The 25,370-nt window shown below is 43.8% G+C and overlaps 1 protein-coding gene across 7 annotated transcripts in view; it reads right to left on the bottom strand.

Annotated features, from left to right (window-relative positions):
• The window catches only part of LOC311050372 (muscleblind-like protein 1), an 89,978-nt gene that overhangs the window by 13,928 nt on the left and 50,680 nt on the right, over nt 1-25,370 (bottom strand). For 6 of the 7 annotated variants that reach the window (XM_084064411.1, XM_084064413.1, XM_084064412.1 and 3 more), the window contains 2 exons: nt 10,971-11,141; nt 3,284-3,496 (listed from right to left, as the gene is read on the bottom strand). In XM_084064411.1, the coding sequence (XP_083920537.1) occupies nt 3,284-3,496; nt 10,971-11,141 (384 nt within the window). Of the gene's footprint in view, nt 1-3,283; nt 3,497-10,970; nt 11,142-25,370 lie in introns of those variants that run through there. The other variant, XM_084064415.1, reaches the window with a different exon arrangement.

The following is a 25,370-nucleotide window of genomic DNA, read 5'->3' on the forward strand; positions in this document are numbered from 1 at the left end:
TCATGAGACAGCGTTGTTTTCTGAATTGGATCTGTTCTTTGTGAGACTGAGCAGCCCTAACTTCAAATGCCTCCCTAAGTCCTCTTTGAAGTGAGAAGAAAAGGAATTAAATGGTGCATTTTATCTGCATGTTAGTCACTGTGTCTTTGCCCAAATTAATGTTTACCTGCTGTGTGCTTGACGCAGATGGGCTGCCAGACAAAAAGGCCACCAGACGTGTCATTTGCTAAGCCCTCCTATGTCTGCTGTCAGGACAGCTCTTTATCCACATCCTACTGATTTGTCTGAGTGAAAGGTTGCAATTCTTTCTCTCTCAGTCTCTCTATACAGTACTTGTGGCCATAGCTGAATGGGTAGAGAGAGGCCTCCTGGGAAACAGAAGGTCCCAAGTTCAAATTCCTGGCCCTGGCAATGTGTTGAAGTGTCCGTGTTCAAGTCTGACCACTTGGGCAGTAATCAGCTGGGTGAAGCTGAAAACTGAATTTTGGGTCTAAGGACCCCCAAAGTTGTGTCAGGGACCCCTGCAAGAGAGGATTTGTTGTTTAAAATGATGGAATAATTTTCCTCAAATAGCCTAGGTCACAATATGTTGCATCGCAACGTGAACTTGTAGATCGGCTACTTTTGAATAGCTGAAGCACACTGATTTTGATGCCACCTCATTTAGCTGGGGACACATTGTGCTGGGGACCCCCAGGAACACCCCCAAGGACCACCCGTGGGGTCCTCAGACCCCACTTTGAGAACCAGTCTATCTACTGTATCACACATACGCCTCTGCATGCACGCACACACACAAATAAATTCACCACCAGTGCCATCACTGCCACAGCTGCTACTGGCTGCTGGTCTTATTTAAGAAAAAAAAGAGGTTGCCTTGTTGTCAGGCAGATGTTAGAGAGGCGGGTGAGGGTGGGAGGGAGAGAGGGAGGGATGGGAGGAAATGAGGGAGAGAAAAGAAAAGCATGAGAGAGAGGGTGATGAATAAGAAGTAGTGGAGGACAGAGCGAGATAGGGATCAAGGGGATAGAGAGCAAAGAGCGTCCCTGAGGAGAGGGTGCATAAGACTGGCATGGGAAAGAACAGAGAGAGAGAGAGAGAGAGAGAGAGAGAGAGAGAGAGAGGGGGGAGAAATATTAATGAAACATGTCTTTCTTTCATGCAGGTGTGAACCGGAGGGCTTGTCCGAACAGTTGTTAATCATGCATAAAAGAGAGAGAGAAAGAGAGCTAAAGCCGAATTTATACTTCCCAAAAATAGCAGACCTACAAGCTCACAAGGCGTCTTGTGAGCTTGTAGGTGAGCTATTTACGGTGTGCGACACGGTCGTGCGGCTAACTATAAATCGGGGCCTAACACACAGGAAGTGCTTAGCTGGCCAAACAAATAAAGGACCCGCTAATCATATTTCAGTGTTCAGTCCCCATGGTAACTATCCCCCTGGGGAAGGCAGGCATATCACCATGGTTGCAGCAGGTAAGCAAAGATACAATTCAATGCAGACCGAAACAGTATGGCTACGCGAGAAAGGAGGGCTGGACAAAGGTTACGATTGTGAGGAAAGGCATACAGTGGAGGAGAGGAGGAGGAGGATGAAAGGGGGTTTCAATCATGGGGTCTCAATGCAACATTTCTTCAATGTTTCTTTGAATCTCAGAGCAAACAGCACAGAAGATGGAGTCATGTTCTAAAATAGGAATTTCTTCAGCCTTGCGGAAACAGCTTGTTTCCACCGTTGAGCTCACAGATCGGTATGTGTGCTCGCCTACAGACATCCAGCAGTGTTTATTTAGATTTTAGAGTGACATACATGACAGAGACAAAAATATGTCTGGCCCTTTTCTTTAGATATTTTTAGCAAACCTAGTTCTTTAGAAATTTAGGCTAGAGTATTGGCTCAATAAAGCCGTGCCCCCACCACCAAACCTTCAACTAACAGGCAGGGCGTAGATCTTTACTCATAGAAGGCAAAACTATGACAAAAGTGTATTTTTGGGGTCTTTTTTCTTTAATATTTGTTTTCATACACTATGAGTTGGAACACAAGCTGATAAATATTTGATACATTTTTATCTAGGATTTCTGTTTGTTACTGTGACGTTTGCCTGCATGGGTTTAGGCGTTTCTAGCTTTGATTTAGAATGCAATCGTTTGCCAATGGTGCAACGACTTTACAATCTTTCCGCACCTCTTCTGCAGCATCAATCTGGCTCCACTGCTCCAAGCTGGCGTATGGAGCCACGTGGAGACACGCCTCACCTCAACCTCTACAATTTCTGATTAGTCACGACCGCACTTTGAAATTCAATCGCCCCGCTCTGGTTTCTTTCCTTTATCGTCTTCCTCCCTCTGGCTTTGCCTTCCTTGGCTCCTTCTTCATCTTCATTCGTCCTCAGCCTCCTCTCCCCATGACGGTAATAGGTCTGCCCATTGATCCCACCCACCCCACCCCACCTTCATCCCTCTTTTCTGTCATTGACCGGTTCCCTCTTTCTGTGTGTTGCTCACTTGTTGGCGGGGCACAGAGACTTCCCCCACACCCACCTCCATTAATTACCTACCGTACAACATCGTCGTTCTGAGCGTAAACCTTTTCAAGGTTCCCGCCCACCCCCTGCCTGGTTCCAATGATTTCCCCATTATCCCGGTGCAAGCGTTTCCAGGGATGGGCTGCATAATGGATGAGATTGACTTACTGTCCAATTAATGATTATCCTGAACACAGCCCGAGAATTGGCGCTGTTGGCTTGGATTTGAAATGACTGATTGCGTTCGTGGACGAATAAATTATTTATTTTAGAACATGATACCCTGAAACACTGATGACTTTGGAGAGATACTTTCATTAACGTCACTTTCTCTTTGCCTTTGTCTCGGTAATGACTATATTATGGTAATAGCATGTAGTTACAGTACAGTAACAGAAGCTGTGTACCAGATCCATAATTAAACCGTACAAACGGGGACTGCTTAAGCAGCACTCTAACGCAGGCCTTTAATATTCAAAAAATAGATACAGCACATCAAAAAAGTCCAGGATGTTTGCGTAACAGCAAATTAGGTTGTGCGATGTCTTCATCGGAGGCTGTCTGTGTATTCGATTTCTGCTAATCTATCTTTTAATCGGTGACTGATATCAGAGTGAGAAATCAATTATGCAGATTGTTTAATTACTGTGTGTGTGTGTGTGTGTGTGTGTGTGTGTGTGTGTGTGTGTGTGTGTGTGTGTGTGTGTGTGTGTGTGTGTGTGTGTGTGTGTGTGTGTGTGTGTGTGTTTTCTCACCTCCAGTCTGTCAGTCCTCATGAGTTTCTGTGCAGCGACAGCAGCAGCAGCTGGTACAGGAACGTTGTGGTTGCTGGTGACCAGTACAGGGCCACAGCCACTGGACATGATGTCAGCTTGTATCAGGCCTGGTGACACAGGGCCCAAGTAGTGATTATATGCAGCGGCTGCTACTGCATTGGTGGCAAGGCTGGGCGTGACTGAAAACATGGGCTGTGGAGAAACACAGAACATGGGGGATTCGGTCAAGCGATGAAAAGTGAATTCATGGAGGGCATGGGAATACATTTGTAAAGATTGTCTCCAAAATGAGGAGTCAACAAATCAACAGACGATGGTAGCATTTAAATTATAATAATTAAGTGGCTCTTAAAAACCCTTAAAAAATAGGAATGTTTATCATGTAGACTAGATCAAATATATAGACATACGTATAGAGATGGCGAATGGATAAATCCCAGGTAATATTTCTTTCAAGTTTAAATATAAATTTGATGGCATTTGTACACTGTCCGAGTTAAATTAACATGGAGGATTTTATTGCCTAGACATTAAATAATATCTGCCTACAGACACATTATAAGAGTCATTGTACCATCCTTCCTCATTCCTACTCAAATTACCCCCTTGGAGTTGAGCACACAGTACAATAAAGGGAGAAATAAGAGATGGTACAAGTCAGCAATATACTGTAGCACAACAGAGGATGGGAAATGTAGGAGAGAGAGAGAGAGAGAGAGAGAGAGAGAGAGAGAGAGAGAGAGAGAGAGAGAGAGAGAGAGAGAGAGAAGGGGAAAGGAAGAGACAAAAATAGACAATAGTAGAGCGAAGAAAAAGTTCACTCCTTTGCTGCTAGCGTTCCATTAGCACAAGCATGTGGTTTTCTTGACTCTGTGTGTGTGTGTGTGTGTGTGTGTGTGTGTGTGTGTGTGTGTGTGTGTGTGTGTGTGTGTGTGTGTGTGTGTGTGTGTGTGTGTGTGTGTGTGTTAGGGCTGCACAATTCGCTTAATACTGAAATAATCACAGTTATTAATCACAATTATTGATAATGATGTTTTTGGCAAGAAAAGTGAGTTTTTAACATTTTATTAAAGTCTTTGATACTCATTGCATTTATCAGTGCCATATCTTTGTTGAAATGGTATGTAATGATTTCATTTTTCCTCCGTGAGTCTGATGGATGGGGATATGGGTTGTGCAACATTCTGGTTATTAATTCTTGTGTAATGGTGAGGAGACGAGGGCAAGGTGCAACACCTGCCAAATAAGGTTTTTGAATTAATTGCCAAGTTTTAAATAATTGAGAAACACAAAATTCGTTTTTTTTTAAAAGAATTGTGCATGTGCGTACATGTACATGTACATATACATGTGCATGTGCGTGTGCGTGTGCGTGTGCGTGTGCGTGTGCGTGTGCGTGTGCGTGTGCGTGTGTGTGTGTGTGTGTGCGTGTGTGTGTGTGTGTGTGTTTGCTTGCGTGTGTAAAGAGAGATTATGTAAAAGACTATGTAAAAGTTTAAATGTGTTAAAGTTATTGGCTGTGGCTGCCTCAGTCAGACAGTTCTCTACTGTATGAGTGAGGTTGACGAGTGTGATAGCTGACGGAGCGGGTCACAAGTTCTTGCTGCATGTTGGTGCTCAGCCCCAGTCTGAGCATCATCTGTGAACAGCAGCCAACATGACATTGTGAGTAATGGAGCAAAGTCAGCCAGGGGGCTGGACAGCAACATTCCTTTAAAAAAAAAACTTTCTTGCTCTGAGATGATTCTGAAAATCAGATAATAATGGCCTGAACATTCCAATTCAGAGAGAGGTTCCTGATTTACAGTTAACCTTTTAGAATGTCTTCTTGCAAGGTGCTTTGGAAAAAAAGGACTTCTCAGGGTTCTCACATTTCTTGGCTTTCAAAGTGGGATAGTAACATCTGAAGGTTTGGATGATGATAGGCATGATGTCATTGAATAGAATATAGTTTTTAATTCACACAGTGAGAACAAGGGCAAAAAAGGAACCCTGCACACTGTCCTCACTTACAGCCAAAAAGGTTGAATAGAGATACATGGTTTCGTCGCTCTGACCTTCGTCAGGTATTGTCATATACCTAATAAAGTTCCAAGCGACCGAAACCTTGTATCTCTATTAACACATCGGGTGCCGAACACGGTCTGAACCGTGTGTTTACATAGTGGCGCTTCCGCCGCTTCGGTGCCGAACACGGTCTGAACCGTGAGTTTAGTCTTTTTGTTTTTTTCGTTTTTCTCCGCGCGGGCGGGGCTAGAGCAGCTCTGGGAGCACCCATTGTAATCCTGCGAAGGAAGTGCCAGATCGCTCACCGGAAACACATTTTTTTTCCCCATCCGCTTCCTGTCTATTTCCTACTTTGAAACGCCTATATCTCCGAATCTGTTTCCTGTGGGGAAAACCGGTCATGCGCGATGCGCGATCTCCCCCCGTTGTAACTCGCGGAGGGAAATGTTATGGTTCCAGGCTGTAGCCAGACTCATGGCACAACATGAATCGATGCTTTTTTTTGCGTGGATTTGCTTGTAACGCACGCGGAAGCTTTAAACAGCAAAGCGCAGTCAATGGGGAGAATGCTGGCACCCACGGTAAGTTGTTATGAAAAAATGCTGGCACCCGATGTGTTAAACGTTTTTTGGCTGTAAGTGAGGACAGTGTGCGGGATTTTGCCCTTCTCATGTTGACTGCGTCCTATGCACCTGTCCCTTGAAGTAGGTGTACGAAAAGGACTTTTTGACTTGTAATTCATAGCGTTGCTTTGTAATAAAAATGCAATTATGACATCACTATGCAGATTAAATCCTAATTACACAAGTTGTGTTTTACAGTAGTAATAAACTACAGTATGTTCACCATGAAACCATCCATTGTTAAATAATTGTTGTAGTCATCATGTCATATACTTCAAAGAAATAGAAGAAGCACATATAAGCACAATGTGTTATAGTAAGTGGGGCTATATGATTACATGTGTCATAATTCTATTACCAGTCTGTTAGATATTGATTGGAATGTGGCACAACAAATTAGTATTCAAGTGCTGACCTTGTCAGATGTGCATACAATTTGTCTTATGTCTCATGGGTCTTCAGATAGGACATTTCCCTTCACAGGAATATGTTGTCAAGTAGTGATTTTCTAGGCTTGCACATATTTATTGATATTACTGAGAACTTAAATAAAAAGAAGTACCTATTGAAAATCAATTCCCTCATTTCCCTGAAAAAAAAAAAAGGTCTGTCAAATGAAATCCAATCCAACTGGTGAGTAAATGGTTTCTAAAATACGTCACAATGAGTTTACATAGAAGGGAATTTCAAGTATCCACTGGACACACAGAGCTATAATGCTTTTTTCAACGTATGTATCAGGAAATGGCTTTCTTTTTGCACAATTCAAGAAATTTGGGGTCTCCAAAATATTTGAAAATGTTCAAATGTTGAACACTCCTCCATGAATGTAAACAAAATGTATTATATTGAACACAAGTTACACTCAATATGCAAGCAACATCATGATGCTGCCGGCACAGTGTTCACACTTTGCCTGGAATGTTGTAGGTCCCAAACAGGAATAAATGCCGAAACAAGATTGCCGCCACTCAAAATGCGGAGCACGTTCACACATGACACCAAAATCTAATATGCCGACACATCTCTTGCACATTTCATATCTGAACGGGGCTATAGTTTAAAATTGGGAGATAAAGAATACAGTTATGACACACACATAATAGCCTTTGCCAAAATATGCAACCCCTTAATTCGGTCAAATGAACAGATTTGAATTCAATTCTTTTATAGGACTGAATTTTATATTCATAGCTTGTTGTTGACAATTAATTCAGAAATGACTGCAGTATGGCTGATCTGGAAATGAAAAAAACAAAACAAAAAGATGAGTATGACTGGTACTAGCACCATTGCGATGAAAAGAGAGCTGAGCCAGAAGACAAAGCTCAATCTTTGTTCCTACTCTCACCTATGGTCATAAAATATGGGTCATGGCTGAAAGAAAAAGATTGCGCTTATTGGCCGAAATGGGTTTTCTCAGGAAAGTGACTGGCATTTCCCTTAGGGGTAAGGTGAGAAGCTCAGTCATCCGTGAGGGACTCTGAGTATAACTGCTGCTCCTTTAACCCATTCAATCCGGGGAACGCATCTGTGTAATTTTAGGTTTCTTTGGCTATTCAAAAATAGCAGATCTACAAGCTCATAGCGCGGCACCGAGTGCCGCGCTATGAGCTTGTAGATCTGCTATTTTTTGAAGAATCGTGAAATTTGTGCAAAAATTTGAATACATATATTTTTAAAGGGAAACATATAATACAATTTTTGCTTCTGGGGGTCCCTATTACAAAATAGTTTTAGATGGGGGTCCGCGGCCAAATACATATCATTTTGGGGCTGCTTGACATGAAAAAGTTTGAGAACCACTGATATACAGTAGGATTTAGAAGGCATTTGTAGAATCCCCAGAAGCAAAGTTTTTGAGTTACAAATATTTGCTTTAAAAATAATATTCAAAGATTTGTACAAACTTTCCTGGTTTAAAAAAAAACAGACAAAGAAATCTAAAAATGACACAGATTATTTCCCGGTCTTAAATGGGTTAAGAAGAAAGGAGCCGGTTGAGGTGGTTTGAGCATCTAGCAAGGATGCCTCATGGTCGTCTCCCCTGGGAGGTTTTCCAGGCAGGTTCAGCTGGGAGGAGGCCATGGGGCAGACCAAAGACCAGGTGGAGGGATTATATCTCCACACGGTGAACACGGACAAAGTCAGGTATAGAGCAGGATCCGCTATAGAACAGGATCCGCTCTATACCTAAAGGTATAGGCTAGCGCCGCTAAAAATACCCCAGCTTGAGCACTCAGGCTTTCACAGCATATCTGGGGTTTTATGTAAATTGGTCTCAAAACAGGCCAAACTGATTTGGCCCCCAAGGTGATGTCACTAGCGGTACAATTCTGTTTTTCAGTTCCAACTTAGAAAAAAAAAAAAAAAAAAAAGTATTATCATTATTATTTTTAAAACTTTTTCCACTCAGAACCAGGAGATAACATGCATACAAACTGGCTCAATAGCGCCACGTGCAAATCAGGACAATGTGGTATTGCAGGTGAAAGTGCTTTATAAGCCAGAGAGAAGTTAGTTGGAATGAGTATATCTGAGGCTTGATTTAGGCTCAAACCTTTTGAAAAACGTTTGAGGGACATAAACAATATGATATTAAATATTAAATATTGTTTTTATTTCATGGTGTACATCTTTTAAATATTATAAGCTGACCAATCCAAATTAAATAAACTTGGTGGAAAACATGTTTCTATCTGTCAGTCAATATGCCACCACACACAGTTTCTTTTCTCTCTTTCTCTTTTCTTTTTTCTACTGTTTCTAAAGAGCAGGTAAATTATCTACACAGCCACAGTGCTCCAGGTACTGCAATAGGTGACAGATGGGCGGAGGTTGCCCGCGGTCAACGCTGAAGTACCTACAATCACAGCAGCTGCGTTTTATATCTCTTTGTGGTAGTCCTCAATCTTATTACCATGATCATAAAATATATATTTCCCATGCATTTGTTATTGCCTGAGGTTATCCAACAAGGGCTGGAGTATCAGCCCAAGCTAATGTAGAAGAAGGCTGATACCTGCCTGATCATTTGTTTTACCCTGATTTATTCACAAAGTCAAGAAGAAAATAACAACTACTCTGCACTTGAATAAACCTATTAACATGAATTACTCAATGAAGAACTGCCTCTGCAAAACAAATGGTACTGGGATTTTGAAAACACAGCAGGTGCTTTTCTACTGTGCGTAGAAATGGGTCTTTTGCACCCATGTCTCCTCAGACATGAATGTCCACATCATCTGCAGCAACCGTGTTTGACGGCCAAGTTTCCACCATGTTTAACATGGTGAGCACCTTCCTCAGTGAGTTCCCTAGCACAGTGGTTCTCAAACTTTTTCATGTCAAGGACCTCCAAATAAATATGCTTTTGGACGCGGACCCTCATCTGAAAAGATTTGTGTTGTTAAAATGTTTTTCAAATAACCGATGTAGACTGGTGTTACAGTAAAGTGGTTAAACACATTTTTATGCCATATGAATTACAGTAACTCATTTAGCTGGGGAACCCACGGACCCCACTTTGAGAAACACTAGTTTGGCACATATGGTACTTGAGCTTGCAATGTTTTTTTTTCAGCTTCCATATTAATATCACTCTCTCTGTCCTTTTATCACTCCCTCACAAAAGGCAAACAAAGTGATTTTTTTTTTGGCAATTGGCACTGGGTGAAAAACATGGGTTACAAATTCGTGGGATAAAAAATATAAAAAATGTTAAAAAAAATGCTGGGTATGTGATAAACTGTATTATATATGTGTGTCAGTGTGTGAACTTTTTCTCTGTCTCTGTCCAACATAAACATGTTCGCTGAACTAAATCATACACAGTTTCATGAGAGATAGTCACTTTAGACTTTGCATCCCTATGGGCATTAACACATCATAGCTCACAGCCAGACATGATCATGTCCTCCTTCACAGCACCATGCATGAAATGAAGGTACCCTGACTACCCTCGTATACGCTTGACATACAGAGGGAAGTCAGATATATGGGGAAAAGTGGGAGAGGGGTAGACAAATCAGGGAAAGAACAGCAGATAGAAGGGGGATGAGGGGAAGAGAACAGCAGACAATGGAGAAAGAAGCCTGAGTGAATTTCCTTTTGTTCCCCTTATGTTATGTCCCTTCTATTCTCCTTTACTGTAGTGCCTTTGTACTGCAGATCTAAAGCCATCTTCGCTCGCTGCTCTGCTATCGCCTTCACTTTATCCTCCTGTCTTTCCACTGTCCACTTATCTCTTGCTGCCTTTCTCCATGCATCCTACCTTTCTTCGTTGGTGCTCTGTCCTTCTCTGTCAGCCTCTCTTTCTCACCCTCTCATTCCTCTGGCTTCCCATGACATAAACAGATAGGGACGGTCACGGCAGCACTGTCCCAGGGAAGATCTATTGCTTCTGTCCTCTTTTAAAAATCCTCTCGTGTTTTCTACTGTTCTTCTCAGTCGGCCTCTCTCCTCAGCCTCTGCAGCCACTACAGATAAGGCCGATAAGCCATTGACTTATGACTTATTGTGTGTGCCACGTATGCGTGTGTGGGTGTGCATATCTGCGTCTACTTGTGTGTACAGTACGTGCTTCTCCACACGTCCAGCATTTGGCATTATTTTGATTTACTGCGCTTCCTACCTTTCCTCTCTCTCCTCCATCGCACAAGGAGGAACAGGGCAAAGCATGGAGGCATTTCAAGAGACTGGGTGACTTTCGAGCCTAAAAAACAGGTCTCCTCCACCCTGTAGCATCTCATAGACTGCTACACAAATGGAAAGGGGGGGGGGGGGGGGGGTTTAATCAAAACTTTGCGCTTATGTAACTGTGCCCAACAATAAAAAAAAACCTTGAACCTTGAACTGGTTGACATCACCTTGAGGAGCTTGCATCTACGGTCACAAGCCAATTTCTATGGTGATTTGTTGATTGTGTCTGCGCATATATGACATTGGTATATATATACTATATGTGTGTGCCTGTGTGTGTCTATATGCATTTGTGAATATATTATGTATGTGTCTTTGTGCTGATGTCCTCTCACCACTGGCTGCAGCTGTGTACCAGGCATCATGGCATTGGCAAGATGCATCTGCTGGGCCAACATGGCCATATTCTTCTGTTGTATCAAGTTGTTCCTGCCATTGATCTCCAGCTGGGTCTTTAGGTGGGGCGGTGGGTGCAGGTACTTACAGTTCTCCCTGGAACAGCGGCCCTGGGGGGAGGAGACATAAGTGGAAGAGATAGCGCTTAATTAAACAACACAACAGAGAGGTCAGGAGCACAGGGAAGTTGAAGCAGCAGAAATGTATTGCGATTCCCTGGAAAATGTTGCTCAGTGCAAAGAAGTAATGAGCCTTGGCCTGGGTCAGTGCCCTTACATTCAAGAGGATCTGACCTTTATGTCTTTGACGTCTGAAGCTTTCACTCATTTTATAAAGCAGAGAGATCAAATCTCCTCACTGCCTTTCCCCATCACTTTCTTTCTGTTCCCAATGAGAGACACATTATCGCCAGGAGCAGAATTAAAATGGATTTGCTCTTTATGTGCGTCTGCTGCCCATTTCTATCAATTTTACGTTTAAGAAAACAATAAAATGTATCCCAAAAAGTACAGATGTAGCAATTGTCGAAGTCACCCTTAGTGCTGCACACTTTTGCATGCAAAAGTGAATTTCTTAATGCAGAATTGCTTTGCCTTGGGGAATGGACCTGCCAGGGACATTTTTACTTTCTTCATTTTCTTCTTGGGTGCCCACAGGGTGAGAGGAATGTTATTGCAGTCAGTGCATTGAGAGAAATGCGGTTTGTGTCACAGGATGCGTTTTCAGTTGTACTTTGATAGTGAACAAGGCCGCAGAAACAGATGCGGGATACACTGCATGCATGACTGGAGACTTCCATGGCAGATATCCACAAACACATACAGACACGCAGATGGCATGGAAATACAGTTACAACATAGACACATCACAGTGGTGCTCCATCCAGTATTCTGCTAGTGTCTATAGACAGTGCATTGTGCGTCTAGGTGCCTGGCGCTCTGGGTGATTATATTCATCCAGTCGGCAGCCGAAGGGGAAAAGGAGGGAATGTAATTTACACTCTCATAATGCCTGCTCCACTGAACACTCCCCTGGCTAGGTGTAATATCTTAGATATCTCCTCCTCCTTCTTACATTCCCTCTCTCCTCCCTGCCTTCCGTTCCTCTCATTCCCTTGACATGCTGAGCCCCATGCTGATATTTGCTCTCCTCATCTTGAATACAGAGCAGTGAAGACACAGAAGAACCGCCTCTCTCTCTCTCTCTCTCTCTCTCTCTCTCTCTCTCTCTCTCTCTCTCTCTCTCTCTCTCTATCTGTATGTATGTCTATCTCAACATCCAGGCAAGAACACCTATCCCCTTTGATCCCACCATCAAAGCTGCATCTCTATGAGCCTCTTTCATTTCCTCCCATCTTATGGCGATCGTCGTATTTTAAAAAGCTCCCAGGAATGACGAGAGCATCCCGGCCACAGATCTACAACCTCCCAGGAGGTTGGATGACATGTTTCTGCTTATGTCAGTGAGATGACCTGCTGGCTGCCCACTGTGGACCACTATGACACGCATGCATGCACAGTGCGCGCACACACACACACACACACACACACACACACACACACACACACACACACGCACACACGCACACGCACACACACACGTACACACACACACACACACACACACACACACACACACACACACACACACACACACACACACACACACACACACACACACACACACACACACACACACACACACAGTCTCACCCACTTCTCTTCCCTCCAGCCTTCACTGAGTCCTCATGCTCTCCCCTGCGCACTCTTTGACACTATTTCCTCGTTACAGCCTGATCTGCCTGACGACAGCCAAAAAGATTGCATTGGTGAACAGCTGAATGTCAGAGCCTGATTGGCCAGGTGCAGAGAGATATAGCAGTCTGGGCCCGTTGATTGGCCCAGGGGCAGACATTGATGCTGCTCCCAGACTGGCTTATCCCCATGTGACTCCCACTATTGATTAGGGCTAATTGGTTAATGTCTCTTTGAGCTACGGGGAACATTCCCTCTGGGCGACTACACCTAACCCATTGTCAGCCACAACCAGATTATTGTGTGCATGTGTGCGCAAGTGTCCATACAGTGTGTGTGTGTGTGTGTGTGTGTGTGTGTGTGCGTGCGTGCGTGCGTGCGTGTGTGCGTGCGTGCGTGCGTGCGTGCGTGCGTGCATGTGTGCGTTTGTGTGTGCGTGCATGTGCATATTCTGACCATAAAAGGTCAACATACTGTATGCCTCTATACAAATAGGTATTGCCTATACATAGCATTATGGTTGACATGGGCAGCTTCGCTGTGCTGTCCATCTACAGATTGTGTCTGATTTAACTTTGACTGATAGTCAGTCAAAGTGATGTCTCAACTTCAAATAAAACCCCTCATGCTGACAAGATGCTTTAGATCAGTGAAGCATGAAATCAGCTAAATGAACATGGGAATTGCCGAGAGGGATACAGGTAACCCCCCCCCCCCCCCCCCCCGCACACACGCACACACACACACACACACCCGCAAAACATTATTCCCATCAGGAAAGCAAGAAAAGGAGGTGAACGCTCAGTCACTAAGCTAGCCGTGATTGGAATTCGCACGCCTGCCTTGTACTTTATCCAGACCTTGTTGCTGACCTTCTGTTTTTTCAACTCTAGCAGTTTATGTGTCTCAGCTGGAGTCTAAACACGATGGATCCGCATTAGCCTGAGGACGCTGCAGTGCTGTCCTGTTTAGATGTCCTGGCGCTCACACATACACACGCACATGCGCACGTACGCGCGCGCACGCAGGCACGCACGTACGTACGCACGCGCACGCACGCACGCACGCACGCACGCACGCACGCACGCACGCACGCACGCACACACACACACACACACACACACTATTTTCCTGCTGTCTAAACGATGTCAGTGCTGGTTAATGGTGAGCCTGTCTGAGCCAAAGCACAGTTCCCTCTGGCTACTGTGTCTGACTACCAGAATTTACTCAGGATGACTCTGGTCCGCCTTCACCTGTCTACCTTCTCTCCTCTGAGACACTAATATGCTAAAGGGCTACACTACCTGAATCTCTCTCGCTCTCTCTCTCTCTCTCTCTCTCTCTCTCTCTCTCTCTCTCTCTCTCTCTCTCTCTCTCTCTCTCTCTCTCTCTCCCCCCCGCTCTCTCTCCCTCCCTCCCTGCACTGTCAGAGAGGTTGGTTGAATGTCTGGGCTCTGTCTGGATGAGGATGAGTCAGTTCTCCCCGCCAGCCTCTGGTCATTAAACAGAACAAAGGTGATCCATCTCCCCATCTTTGGCGGTGCTAAACATCAGAGGTGTGGCACTTACTTGTTGTTTGGTATTTTTTGCCAAGAGGGGTATTTTTGGTTATAACTGCCAGCATGTAGCCTGCAGGCTCAGTCTCCTCCTCACCCAAGATATTCCAATACTCCCAAAACTTCCAGGCAAAGTGCCGTTGCCATGTTTTGGCCATACCGTGATGAGCAGAAAAATGAATGCAACCTGAACTGCGCAAGAATGTTCAGGAGGACAAAGGAAAAGCTTTTGTAACTCCCGCTGGGGTACAGTACTGTGTGCATGCATGCTTGTGCACCGCGCATTCACAACCTGCATGCACTTATAAATCACATTGGCCTCATTATACCAGATAGCTCTCATCCAGGGTCCACATCCTGAAGAGAATTGCACATACACCATGCCTTGTTTCTTTGGTTACGTTAAAATACATTGATGGTATAGCGGTGCAATACAGTATGTGACACATATAGGTGATCAATAGTCTTGTTATGCACATAATACACATCAAACTTATACAGACACACACGCGTGCACACTCACGTCACACACACACAGATGGGGACTGCCCTTGAGCAGCATAGTGTCCGGTGCAGTGGTGACAAAAGTACTCACATTTTGTACTTAAGTAACAGTTTTCAATACTGCAATGTAGAAATACTCTGTTACAAAAGTCCGGTATTCAAAATGTACTTGAGTAAAAGTACAAAAGTATTTGCATTAAAATATACTTAAGTACTGAAAGTAAAAGTACTCATTTTGCAGAATGTCCCAATTCATAAGTTTCCAAATGTACGAAAATGCTTTGAAAATAGCTTGTAGATCGGCTATTTTCAAATAGCCTAAGTATGCATAGGGCTGAAGTGGTTAATGTATGTTTTGTAATGATAATCAAAATCTCCAAAGTAACTAGTAAGTTACAGTAAATGTACTATATTTGCCTCTGAGATTAGTAGTGGAGTCGAAGTAAAAGTGCTGAAAATTGGAAGTACTCCATTAAAGTAAAAGTACCTCAAAATCTTACTTAAGTACAGTACTTGGTTACTTTACACCGCTCCGGTGTGATACCTGACACAATGCCGCAGTGCTGACACGTGTGGTCCAGTATGACCCTGGAAGCAACCTGCATTTAATCAGCAGCCCAAAATACCCTGTGGCCCAGACCTCAGCCATATATAGAGTCACATCATTTACACAATGGCAGTCTAACGATTAAAGCTGCCCCTCCACAGGAACCACGCCTATGCATGTGACTGTATGCATTTGTATGTGTAAATTATATTGAACAGGAGGCTTAAAAGAATGCAAACATTTTGACAATAATGAGTAATGACACCATGTTGAAAGGGGTTAAACTGGCAACAGAATGTTATGAATTGAATTTGAATTGAAATTCTAAGGCTTTCTTTTCTCTCCTTTTCAAGTGCAAACACCACAGTAATAGTGGTCAGCCCCCATTATTTCCTTTAGAGCTTCGTAGCATTGTAACAAAGAAAAAAGCCATGTTTATGTCAGCTCACGTGTTTACGTGCACGCGTGCACGCATCGGAGAGGCATGTGAGCATAAACTCATCCTGTCAGTTTCATTTGTTACTGGATTACTGCTGCCAAGACGGATCGCTGAAGGATTAATGTCTCTGTTGATTGTCAGAGAGTAATGCTACCAATTACAGAATTCTGATCACGGAGAAGCAAAACAAGAACAGACGGAGAGAAAAGCTAAATGGAAAGAACGCATGAGAGAGACAGACAGACAGACAGACTGGCAAGCAGGCGGGGGAAATAGAAAGAGAGACGTGGGACCTGCATTTCTCATTAATATTAATCAAAAGCAGGCTGTGCCAGTGATTTTAGCTCTGTCTCTGATGCAAAACTACATCCTCCACTGGACAGAACAGACCTGAGCACAGGAGTGGAAGAAGTACTCACATTGTTTACTTAAGTAAAAGTATCAATACCGCAATGTAGAAATCCGGTATTCAAAATGTACTTGACTCCAAAAGTATATAAAATATAGTTAAAGTACTAAAAGTAAAACTACTCATTATGCAGAATGTCCAATTTCACAAGTTATCAAATGCATACATGTAAATATTGTGAGCTTGTAGACCGGAATACTGCATACAGTATGGGGCTGAATTGGTTTTGTAATAATAATAAAAATCTAGAAAGTAACTAGTGGGCTAACTAACGTTTTCAAATAAGCAAAAGTACAATATTTGCCTCTGAGATGTAGTGGAGTAGAAGAATAAAGTATTGAAGATTGGAAATACTCCAGTAAAGTAAAAGAAATACATCAAAATTGTACTTAAGTACACAGTACTTGAGTAAATGTGCTTAGTTACTTTCCATCACTCCCTGGCTGCGCACCAGGCCTCTCTGCATGCTCACTCACATCACCCGTTGATTCTAAATGATCTGTTAATCCACCAGAAATGACTCATTCTGATTTAGTCACACATAATCCTGAGCACTCTGATCTTCGGCGCCACCTTTTATCTGCTCCTTTTTAGCCTCGCTCCCAGCCTCACTCATCTGCGAAGAGAAGAGGCTGGTCACCACGGCCTAAACCAGCGAATGTCTCAGAAGTCCTGAGTGGACAGGATGTCCGTCGTACGTGTTTCCCCCGGAAACGATATTTTTTGACCAATCACGACCAACACTTGTTTCATTCACGGAGAATGTTAACAGATTTGTAAAGCATCAACGTCATTTCCTTGGGCGGTACTTCCGCCAAATTCAACCATTTCCGAGAACCAACATCGCAGGAGAAATAAATTCGCTGGAGAAATAAGCAACCAGGTCTATGAAAACAAGCCCAAAAGAAGCGACCATAGGCTGTGGCTATTTGAAAATAGACGATCTATAGTCCCAGGCTGGCGCAAAACATTTTCAGATGTAGGAGGGGTTGTCTGCGGACAAATACATATTAATCTGGGTCCTTGCCATGAAAATGTTTAAGACCCACTGGTTTAACAACATTAGGAAACAAGCCTAAATAAGCAACTACACTTGCGCCCCCAAAAAAACGCAACCCACAACTATCAATATTTACAAGCAACTTTACAGAAAAAGAAGCCCAAAGTCGCTTATAATAAGCGGACATTGCAACACTGCTTGGACTCCCCTCGGGGCACATTATGGCTGCCAGTGCCATCAGCACCGTGGCCAGTGTGACACTGACAGCGGCGGAGCTCAGGTTTAGACAGCAGTGGTCCAAACCCTTGTGCATTAGCAATTCTCTCTGAATGTCACTGCATCTCCCTCCCACTCCAAAAGACAACCATCAATCAAGTCAGCTCCGTCTGGACAGGGGCTGTGTGAGGAGAATGTGCAAGCAGACGCACACACAAGGACGCGCACGCACTGCGTCACACACATGCACACGCACGGCACGCGCACACGCATGCACGAGCGAGCGCACGCACACACTTGTGTCTGCAAGTAAGTGCTTTCGTAGCCGAAAGGTTCCTGTCGGGCAGCAAACGTCAGACAGATTATGACATCACGCAGAACACAAAGAACACCCTGTCTGAGCCACTGAGAGGGTGGCCAGACAGGCCAACTAATGTCCCCCCACACACTGTCTCCCTCACACACACACACACTCTCACACACACACACACACACACACACACACACACACACACACACACACACACACACACACACACACACACACGCAAGCAAGCAATAAACATGTTATGAAATGTGCACCAGCTGCAAATATCTGGCTGATCACGCCATGTGTTAGGAAGTAGATTTGAGGGGAAAATGTCCATTTGCAGTGAATGACAAAACCCCAGGCTTTATTTTCTGTCTCTCTCTCTTTCTTTCTCTCACTGTCCGTCCCCAGTAAAGGTTCCATCATGTGCACTGCTGCACTGCTACAGTGGACGACATGCAGACACACAGTACGTTTGAGGGGCTCTCCCTGCGGACCAGACCTCTAGGAAGTCATATCTGACACAATATCTTTTAGCTAGATGTACATACAAGTCTCATTAGCACTTTGCCGTCACCTATCAAAATCTGGGACACCCCCCATCATTAAATAGCCTTCAGTTCTCGTTTGACCGGGCAACGAGTGAAAACCCTTTGGGAGACAGGGACAAGTAGCCAGAAAGACCCAAGCAACACATACAACCATAGACAGAGAGTAGACTAAGTCAGAGACATTTAGTCAGCTGAAAGTCTGACAGTTGTAAAATATCAGGCCGGGCCAAAGACAAATATTGTTCTGATGATGAAGCTACCGCACAACACATAATGACATTCAGACCATGGAAAGCTTTTAGCCGTTGCGCTTAATTAGGCAATACGTCAATTAAGGCCCAAAAAAGCAGCACTTAGCCTGGTAATTTGTTAGCGTGTTTTGGCTGTCTGCAGGTATAAAATCGTTAGCATAGGGGGGCTAATGACTAGGGGGCATCGTTAGCGGTGAAGGCTAATGACAGCACTGCTGCTCTTGAGCTCAGCTGTTCCTTGTTTGTCATCCGCCATTACATTGCTGAAAAGATTCTATGGATAACTTGGATCATGATGCAACTTCCCACATAGTTGTCAGTTGTCAGGTGCCCATTTCCGCCTGACGAGATTTTCCACCTTTCTGCTTTTTATTCAAAACACACTTAATTGTTGCTACTAAACTCCAACTACTTCTGTCCAAACCTCACACAAATCGGTACATATTATCTCTGCAGTCATGTGATCAAGATGTATCAGTCAGATGTCGCAGGTTCCATTCCCACTTTGCGGGCCCTCTCTCCGCCCCCTCCCTTCAGCAGAAAATAACTAAACATTACTGCGTTCACATCAGCGCAGGCTGCGCAGCACACTAAAACTAAAGTAACAAAAAAAGTAACTTTATCCGCGGGAAACCCGGAAAAAAATTGCGCGCGCGAGGGACACATGCACGCGCGCGTGTGTCCCGTATCCTGCGTAGGGCCCCTGTGGAGTCTAAAGCGGCACTGCACACTATTCTAGTTACATTTGTTACTGCCTTAATTTGTTTTGTTGTTTTTCAATGCATGATTAGAATTAACTGTTCCACTAAGATATTTAAGAAAGATATCACTGTCAGCTTTTCTCCTGCAACATATTAGGTGTGAGTGAGATTAGCATTATCTGTTGACCTCTTTCTGAAGAGAGAGAGAGATGTTTTTTAACATATTGTTCAATATGATGTCTCATTGCCTTAATAAAACACTTAAAACATAACCACATGAATATGCATGTGCCATAACCCTCCCCCCATTTCTCTTCCTGAAGGCACAGTATTCATCTAATATCTAATAATCTAATCCTGACTCCTGTGGGAGTGTCATTGTGGAATTGTGCAGCATTCCTAATTAGCTTTGCTCTGCTCTCATTAGGTCTACATTAACTCACTACAGACAAACACACGCTAAATCGTGCAGACAAACGCACGCACGCACGCACGCACGCACGCACGCACGCACGCACGCACGCACACACACACACACACACACACACACACACACACACACACACACACACACACACACACACACACACACACACACACACACACATACACACACACACACACACAGATAGAGGAAAAGTTAGGCCACCTCACAGCCCCTGAGATGAGGCCCTTTTTTATCTGTTTCTTTTTCAATTAATTCTCCTTCCTTTTATCAGTTCATCTTTCTATCTCCCTTCACCGTTCCCTCCCTCCTTCCCAGTCTATGTATAATTCTCTCTTGGTTCTTCTGTATTCACGGTCTCCCAAGCTGACTCCAGTACAGTTTTATCTCTAGTTCACTGTATCATGGTTCTGTATTCACGGTCTCCCAAGCTGACTCCAGTATAGTTTTATCTCTAGTTCAGTGTATCATGGTTCTGTATTCACTGACTTCCAAGCTGACTCCAGTACAGTTTTATCTCTAGTTCCGTGTATCATAGTTCTGTATTCATGGTCTCCCAAGCTGACTCCAGCACAGTTTTATCTCTAGTTCTGTGTATCATGGTTCTGTATTCATGGTCTCCAAAGCTGACTCCGGTACAGTTGTATATAGTTCACTGTGCCATGGAGTCCTATTAAAACGCAACATAATGAGAAACATACTGAGCACGTCCAGTAGCTCAGACTTCAACAGGTTTTAGGACAAATTATTTCTCTACCTATCTCTTTAATGTTTGTTCTGCAAACAAACCGAAATGACTGGCAAAACATTTTTTTAACCGTTTGTTTCCCCCACTCTTCATACAGTATATAGCTTTACTGCTGCCAGTGAGCAGAAAACAAATATGAGGAGGAGATAAGAGTTGTCCTTGTGTTGGGGTGCCTCGTGGCTCAGCCAGTTACAACACAACTAGTGAGCGTGAGGACCCGGGTTTGAATCCATACCCTCGTATGTCTGTCCTCCTCTCTCTGCCCTTGGTTTCCCGTCTCTATACACTCTACTGTCTGAAATAACGCCCCAAAACATGTTCCACTGGCAAGAGGCAAGGCTGAGTGTCTCCACCAACTCATGATTATTGCATGACTACACACACACACACACACACACACACACACACACACACACACACACACACACACACACACACACACACACACACACACACACACACACACACACACACACACACACACACACACAAATAACAAGAAAGATAAATAGAGACAGATGGAGAGCAGCTCTGGAGAGATGGTGTGGGTAGCAAAGGGAGTAACAAAGTTGCCAATGCGAGTTTATGATAATTAAAAAAGAAGAAGAAGAAGAAGGAGGAGGAAAGAAACAAAACAAATGTTTTGTGCTCACAGCATTATCTGAGGGTGGATTTAATATCAGGTAGCTTAACATTTTCAGGCTCATCTCTCTGCACCTGTGTTGAGAGGAGCCGTGATTGGAATGTGGGGGAGGCTTAAGTGTTCCAATATGCTCTTCTATCTATCTACTCCTGACGAGTCAGATATCACACTAGCACACCCTGCAGCTATACTTACACTCTCTCATTTCAATTTACCACACGCGCCCTCAGATTTCAATTAACCACATGAACCCTGACATCCCTATTCTGTGTTAATATGCAGTCTGTCTTGGCGAAAATAGGCGATCTACAAGGTTGTAGATCGCCTATTTTCTGCGTTTCGGTGTACAGGGAGAAAAGGAGAGGACCATGTATTATAGACCTCTGGGGGAACCTGGTCAACTGAAGTATGCAGAGTTTAAGAGGTTAAAACTGAGGATTTTAGCCTACTGAGCATGTAATGGAGAAAGCCATGACACTCTCTTGCAAAGACACATCATCACCACACACACGGACGCACGCACGCACGCGCGCGCGCACACACACACACACACACACACACACACACACACACACACACACACACACACACACACACACACACACACACACACACACACACACACACACACACACACACACACACACACACACACACACACACACACATGCTCTCCTACAGTGTACACACCAGCAGGGTTCTTACAAAGCAGGGAGTCCCTTCGTTAACAATAACGTTATACCATACAGTGTCATTGCCTTGAGGTTAAAGCAGATAAGAGAGGATTAGCATTCATTTACAACATAAAGTGATAATACCCACCGGACGCACACACACACACACACACACACACACACACACACACACACACACACACACACACACACACACACACACACACACACACACACACACACACACACACACACACACACACACAGTCACACAGGGCAGGCAGCCAGCCAGCCAGCTACAGATTCCTCTTGGTAGCCCTGTCTAATGCTAACAATCAAAGCTTCATACTACTGAGGGAAATAACAGTAATAAGAGGGAAGCATGTAATCCTTTGTATCAACAATTGCAGAGCTGGAAAACACTCAAATTAAGGCCATAGACAAGTTGTGAGGAGCCGTAGCGGGAATAAGCTTGGATAGTGGAAAACCCATACAGCCCACATGGCGAATAATGGAAATGAAAGCACATTTATATTATACTGTATATAAAGTTGTCTTTATTCTGTAACATTTTTCAGACTGATGTTGTACTCATTACTATGTCCAAGAAGGCCCGCCAGTATGAGTTCAAAGAGATGATTTGGTTAAGAATAACAGGAAATCCAACATTCCGAGCATGACCTTGCCATTTCAATCCTGAAGGATCTTGCACCATCCTCCCTGCCCTTCCCAGATGGAGGCGACAGAGATAGAGCAAGAAAGAGAGAGAGAGAGAGAGAGAGAGAGAGAGAGAGAGAGAGAGAGAGAGAGAGAGAGAGGGGGGGGTATACAGTAAAATCCAGAATGTTGTTTTTCATTCTGAGAGTTAAAATGGAATGTCCATTTTTTACAGATTTGTAGAGCATAGAAGGAGACAGAGAGTAAGAGAATCTGAGCAGATTCAGACGCCAGGTCATTTTTAGATTATATACATATTTTGAAAACGTGCTCTGATGGACAACAAACATGGTCAACCTGTCACACTGTGTATCTTAATCCCCTGCCGCATGACGGAGCAGAGGGCTACCCCACCCCGCGTCCCTCCCCCCCTCCCTCCATGTATAGCACCTTCCGGCTGCACACTCATCCACATCGATCCACATTGATCAAAGTCGGTTTGTACCACTTTGGCAAGGAGCAAGGATGAGGGGGGTGAGTGGGGCGGGGGTGGCAGGGTGATCACCTTCGCTAAGCTCCCTCCCACAGTGGGACCATCCATCCTCCGAGATGCCAACCATCATCTATCAATGCCCACAAAATTACAGTGGTGTATATATCACAGCAGCTAAAAGTTAATACAACTCGGCATAAAGGTGAGCGGATAAGGTAATAGAATTAAGATTGTCTTGCGGTAATTTCAATGAACATACATTTGGGCACTGATGAATCCACCTCTCTCTCCTATTCATTATGTTAAAGGCAGGGTACATTTCTTTTTTGGGGTTAAAACAAAAGGCTTTATGTTAAAAGGTTAAAGCTCTATATTCTGATCATTGCTATTAAGTGTTTGTTCAGTCACAATAGAAAATACATTTTCAGGTAGGTGACAACATTTCAGCCAATCAGGAGAGAGCACCCATTTATCAGCTTCATTTTGATAGTGATCCAGTTCGAATTGTGTCTGCTCATTTATTTGTGTCTTCACTTCTGTATCTGAGTTCTCTATCCTGATTGGATACAATTGGCATCTCGACCTGAAAATGCTTTTTCTGTTTAATAAAGAGCTGGAGAGACAGGGAGACTCCTGTTACTGAACAAACACTCTATAGCAATGAGTACTATCAGAATATAGAGCTTATTTTAGCCAAGGAAAATCACTTACCCTACCTTTAAGGTTTATTTGCCATGGTACACAACATACTGTACAGTAGTTGGATTGTACAGTGCGTCTCTTTTCACATAGGCCTATCCCTCTTTAGATGCACAACAAACTACTGTATATGCACAGCAGCCACATGCATTTTCCAAGCATACACAGGTCGCCCCCCAGTGCAATGCCCCTGGAGTTGTTTTGGGGTGCAGTGCCTTGCTCTAAGCCATTGGTTCTCAAAGTGAGGTCCGGGGACCCCCAGGGGTCCTTGGCGGGGTACCAGGGGGTTCTCAGCTAATGTTAATACGGTGTCAAAATCATTTTAACCACTTTAACCATTATTGTATACTTCGGCTATTCAAAAATAGCAGATATACAAGCTCATGTACAGCTTGTAGATCTGCTATTTTGGGGAAAAAAATAAAAATGATGCGCAAATCTTTGAATATGTATGTTTTAAAGCCAACATTTGTAACTAAAATCCTTGCTTCTGGGGGTCCCCGGAAAACAAAATATTTTGAGATAGGGGTCCGTGGCCAAAGCGGTTAGGTGGTGCACGCAAATCCAAAAATTTCAACGGGTGCTGGATCCGACTAAATAAACATGAACAAAAGGAAAGGGTCCGCACACCGTCTTAATGCTCCCAACACATTTTAATAAATGAAGCTGTAAAAAATAACAGCGTTTCGGCCGATGTGGCCTTCGTCAGGTACACTGAGCTTAGTGAGGAGACAGGTATATAAAAAGACAAGAGAGGGCAGAATTCACTAATCACTGAGTGAAGGCACCCGGGGAAAATGCCCCAATTTGGATTCTGAGTCTATGATAGGTCCATAGATAAGCCATTATTATTCCTATGTGGCCATCAGGAAAGAGGAAAAAGATACAGTACAGTATGTGTACATAATAAGTGTCCATACCCTATACAAAATACCTGTCCACAATGTATGGAAACAAAGCTCCCTGAACTATAAACAGAGAGTCAACACAGTCAGATATATACAAACATTAAAAATGCAATGAAGCAATATTAAAAGACAAGACTAATCCGTGGCTAAATACATACAATTGACATGAAAAGGTTTGAGAACCACTGCTCTAAACACACTCATATTCCTGGTAACCACTCTAGAAAGGGTCTCTGCCAAAATGTGTGCAGTGCCCACTTACATCTGTGGTGCCCACTCAAGACTCAAGGGCACTTTGGCATATAGTGCACTTGAGTGGGTACCACATATTTAAGTATACCTATTACATCCATGTACCCAATTGCCTCCATGGTATCCTCTCAAGGGCGGTACCCACTTACATCTGAAGTGTGGAAGTGGGTACTGTTGACTAACAGCCATATGTACCATGGATGTGAGTACCATGGATGTAATGCATTCCCCCTCCATTTACCAGCACACAGCTGTAAAACACCCTCCTGTCGGTGCCGTTAGCGTGGACAGGTAGTATACAACAGTGTGGACTTCAGATGGCCGTTTTGACAAAAATCGACTTTGTGAGAAAGTCAAACGGTGGCCGACAGCCGTGGAAGCCGGCGGAAGTCAGAGCCAGAACAACACAGGCTCCACGCAGTAACTCTTTCTGATGGCTGAGGCCGATACGACTCTAATCCTGTTAAAGCCTTTTGAAGAATCACAACGTCCACAGCCGAGCTCTGCGACATGTACGATAACAATAAAGGGATATTACAGACATTCTTCAATCTCCGCTCTCCAAACAGCCGACTGACATGA

The sequence above is a fragment of the Gymnoscopelus microlampas genome (assembly GCF_963454915.1).
Source record: "Gymnoscopelus microlampas genome assembly, chromosome: 8".
NCBI lineage: Eukaryota > Metazoa > Chordata > Actinopteri > Myctophiformes > Myctophidae > Gymnoscopelus > Gymnoscopelus microlampas.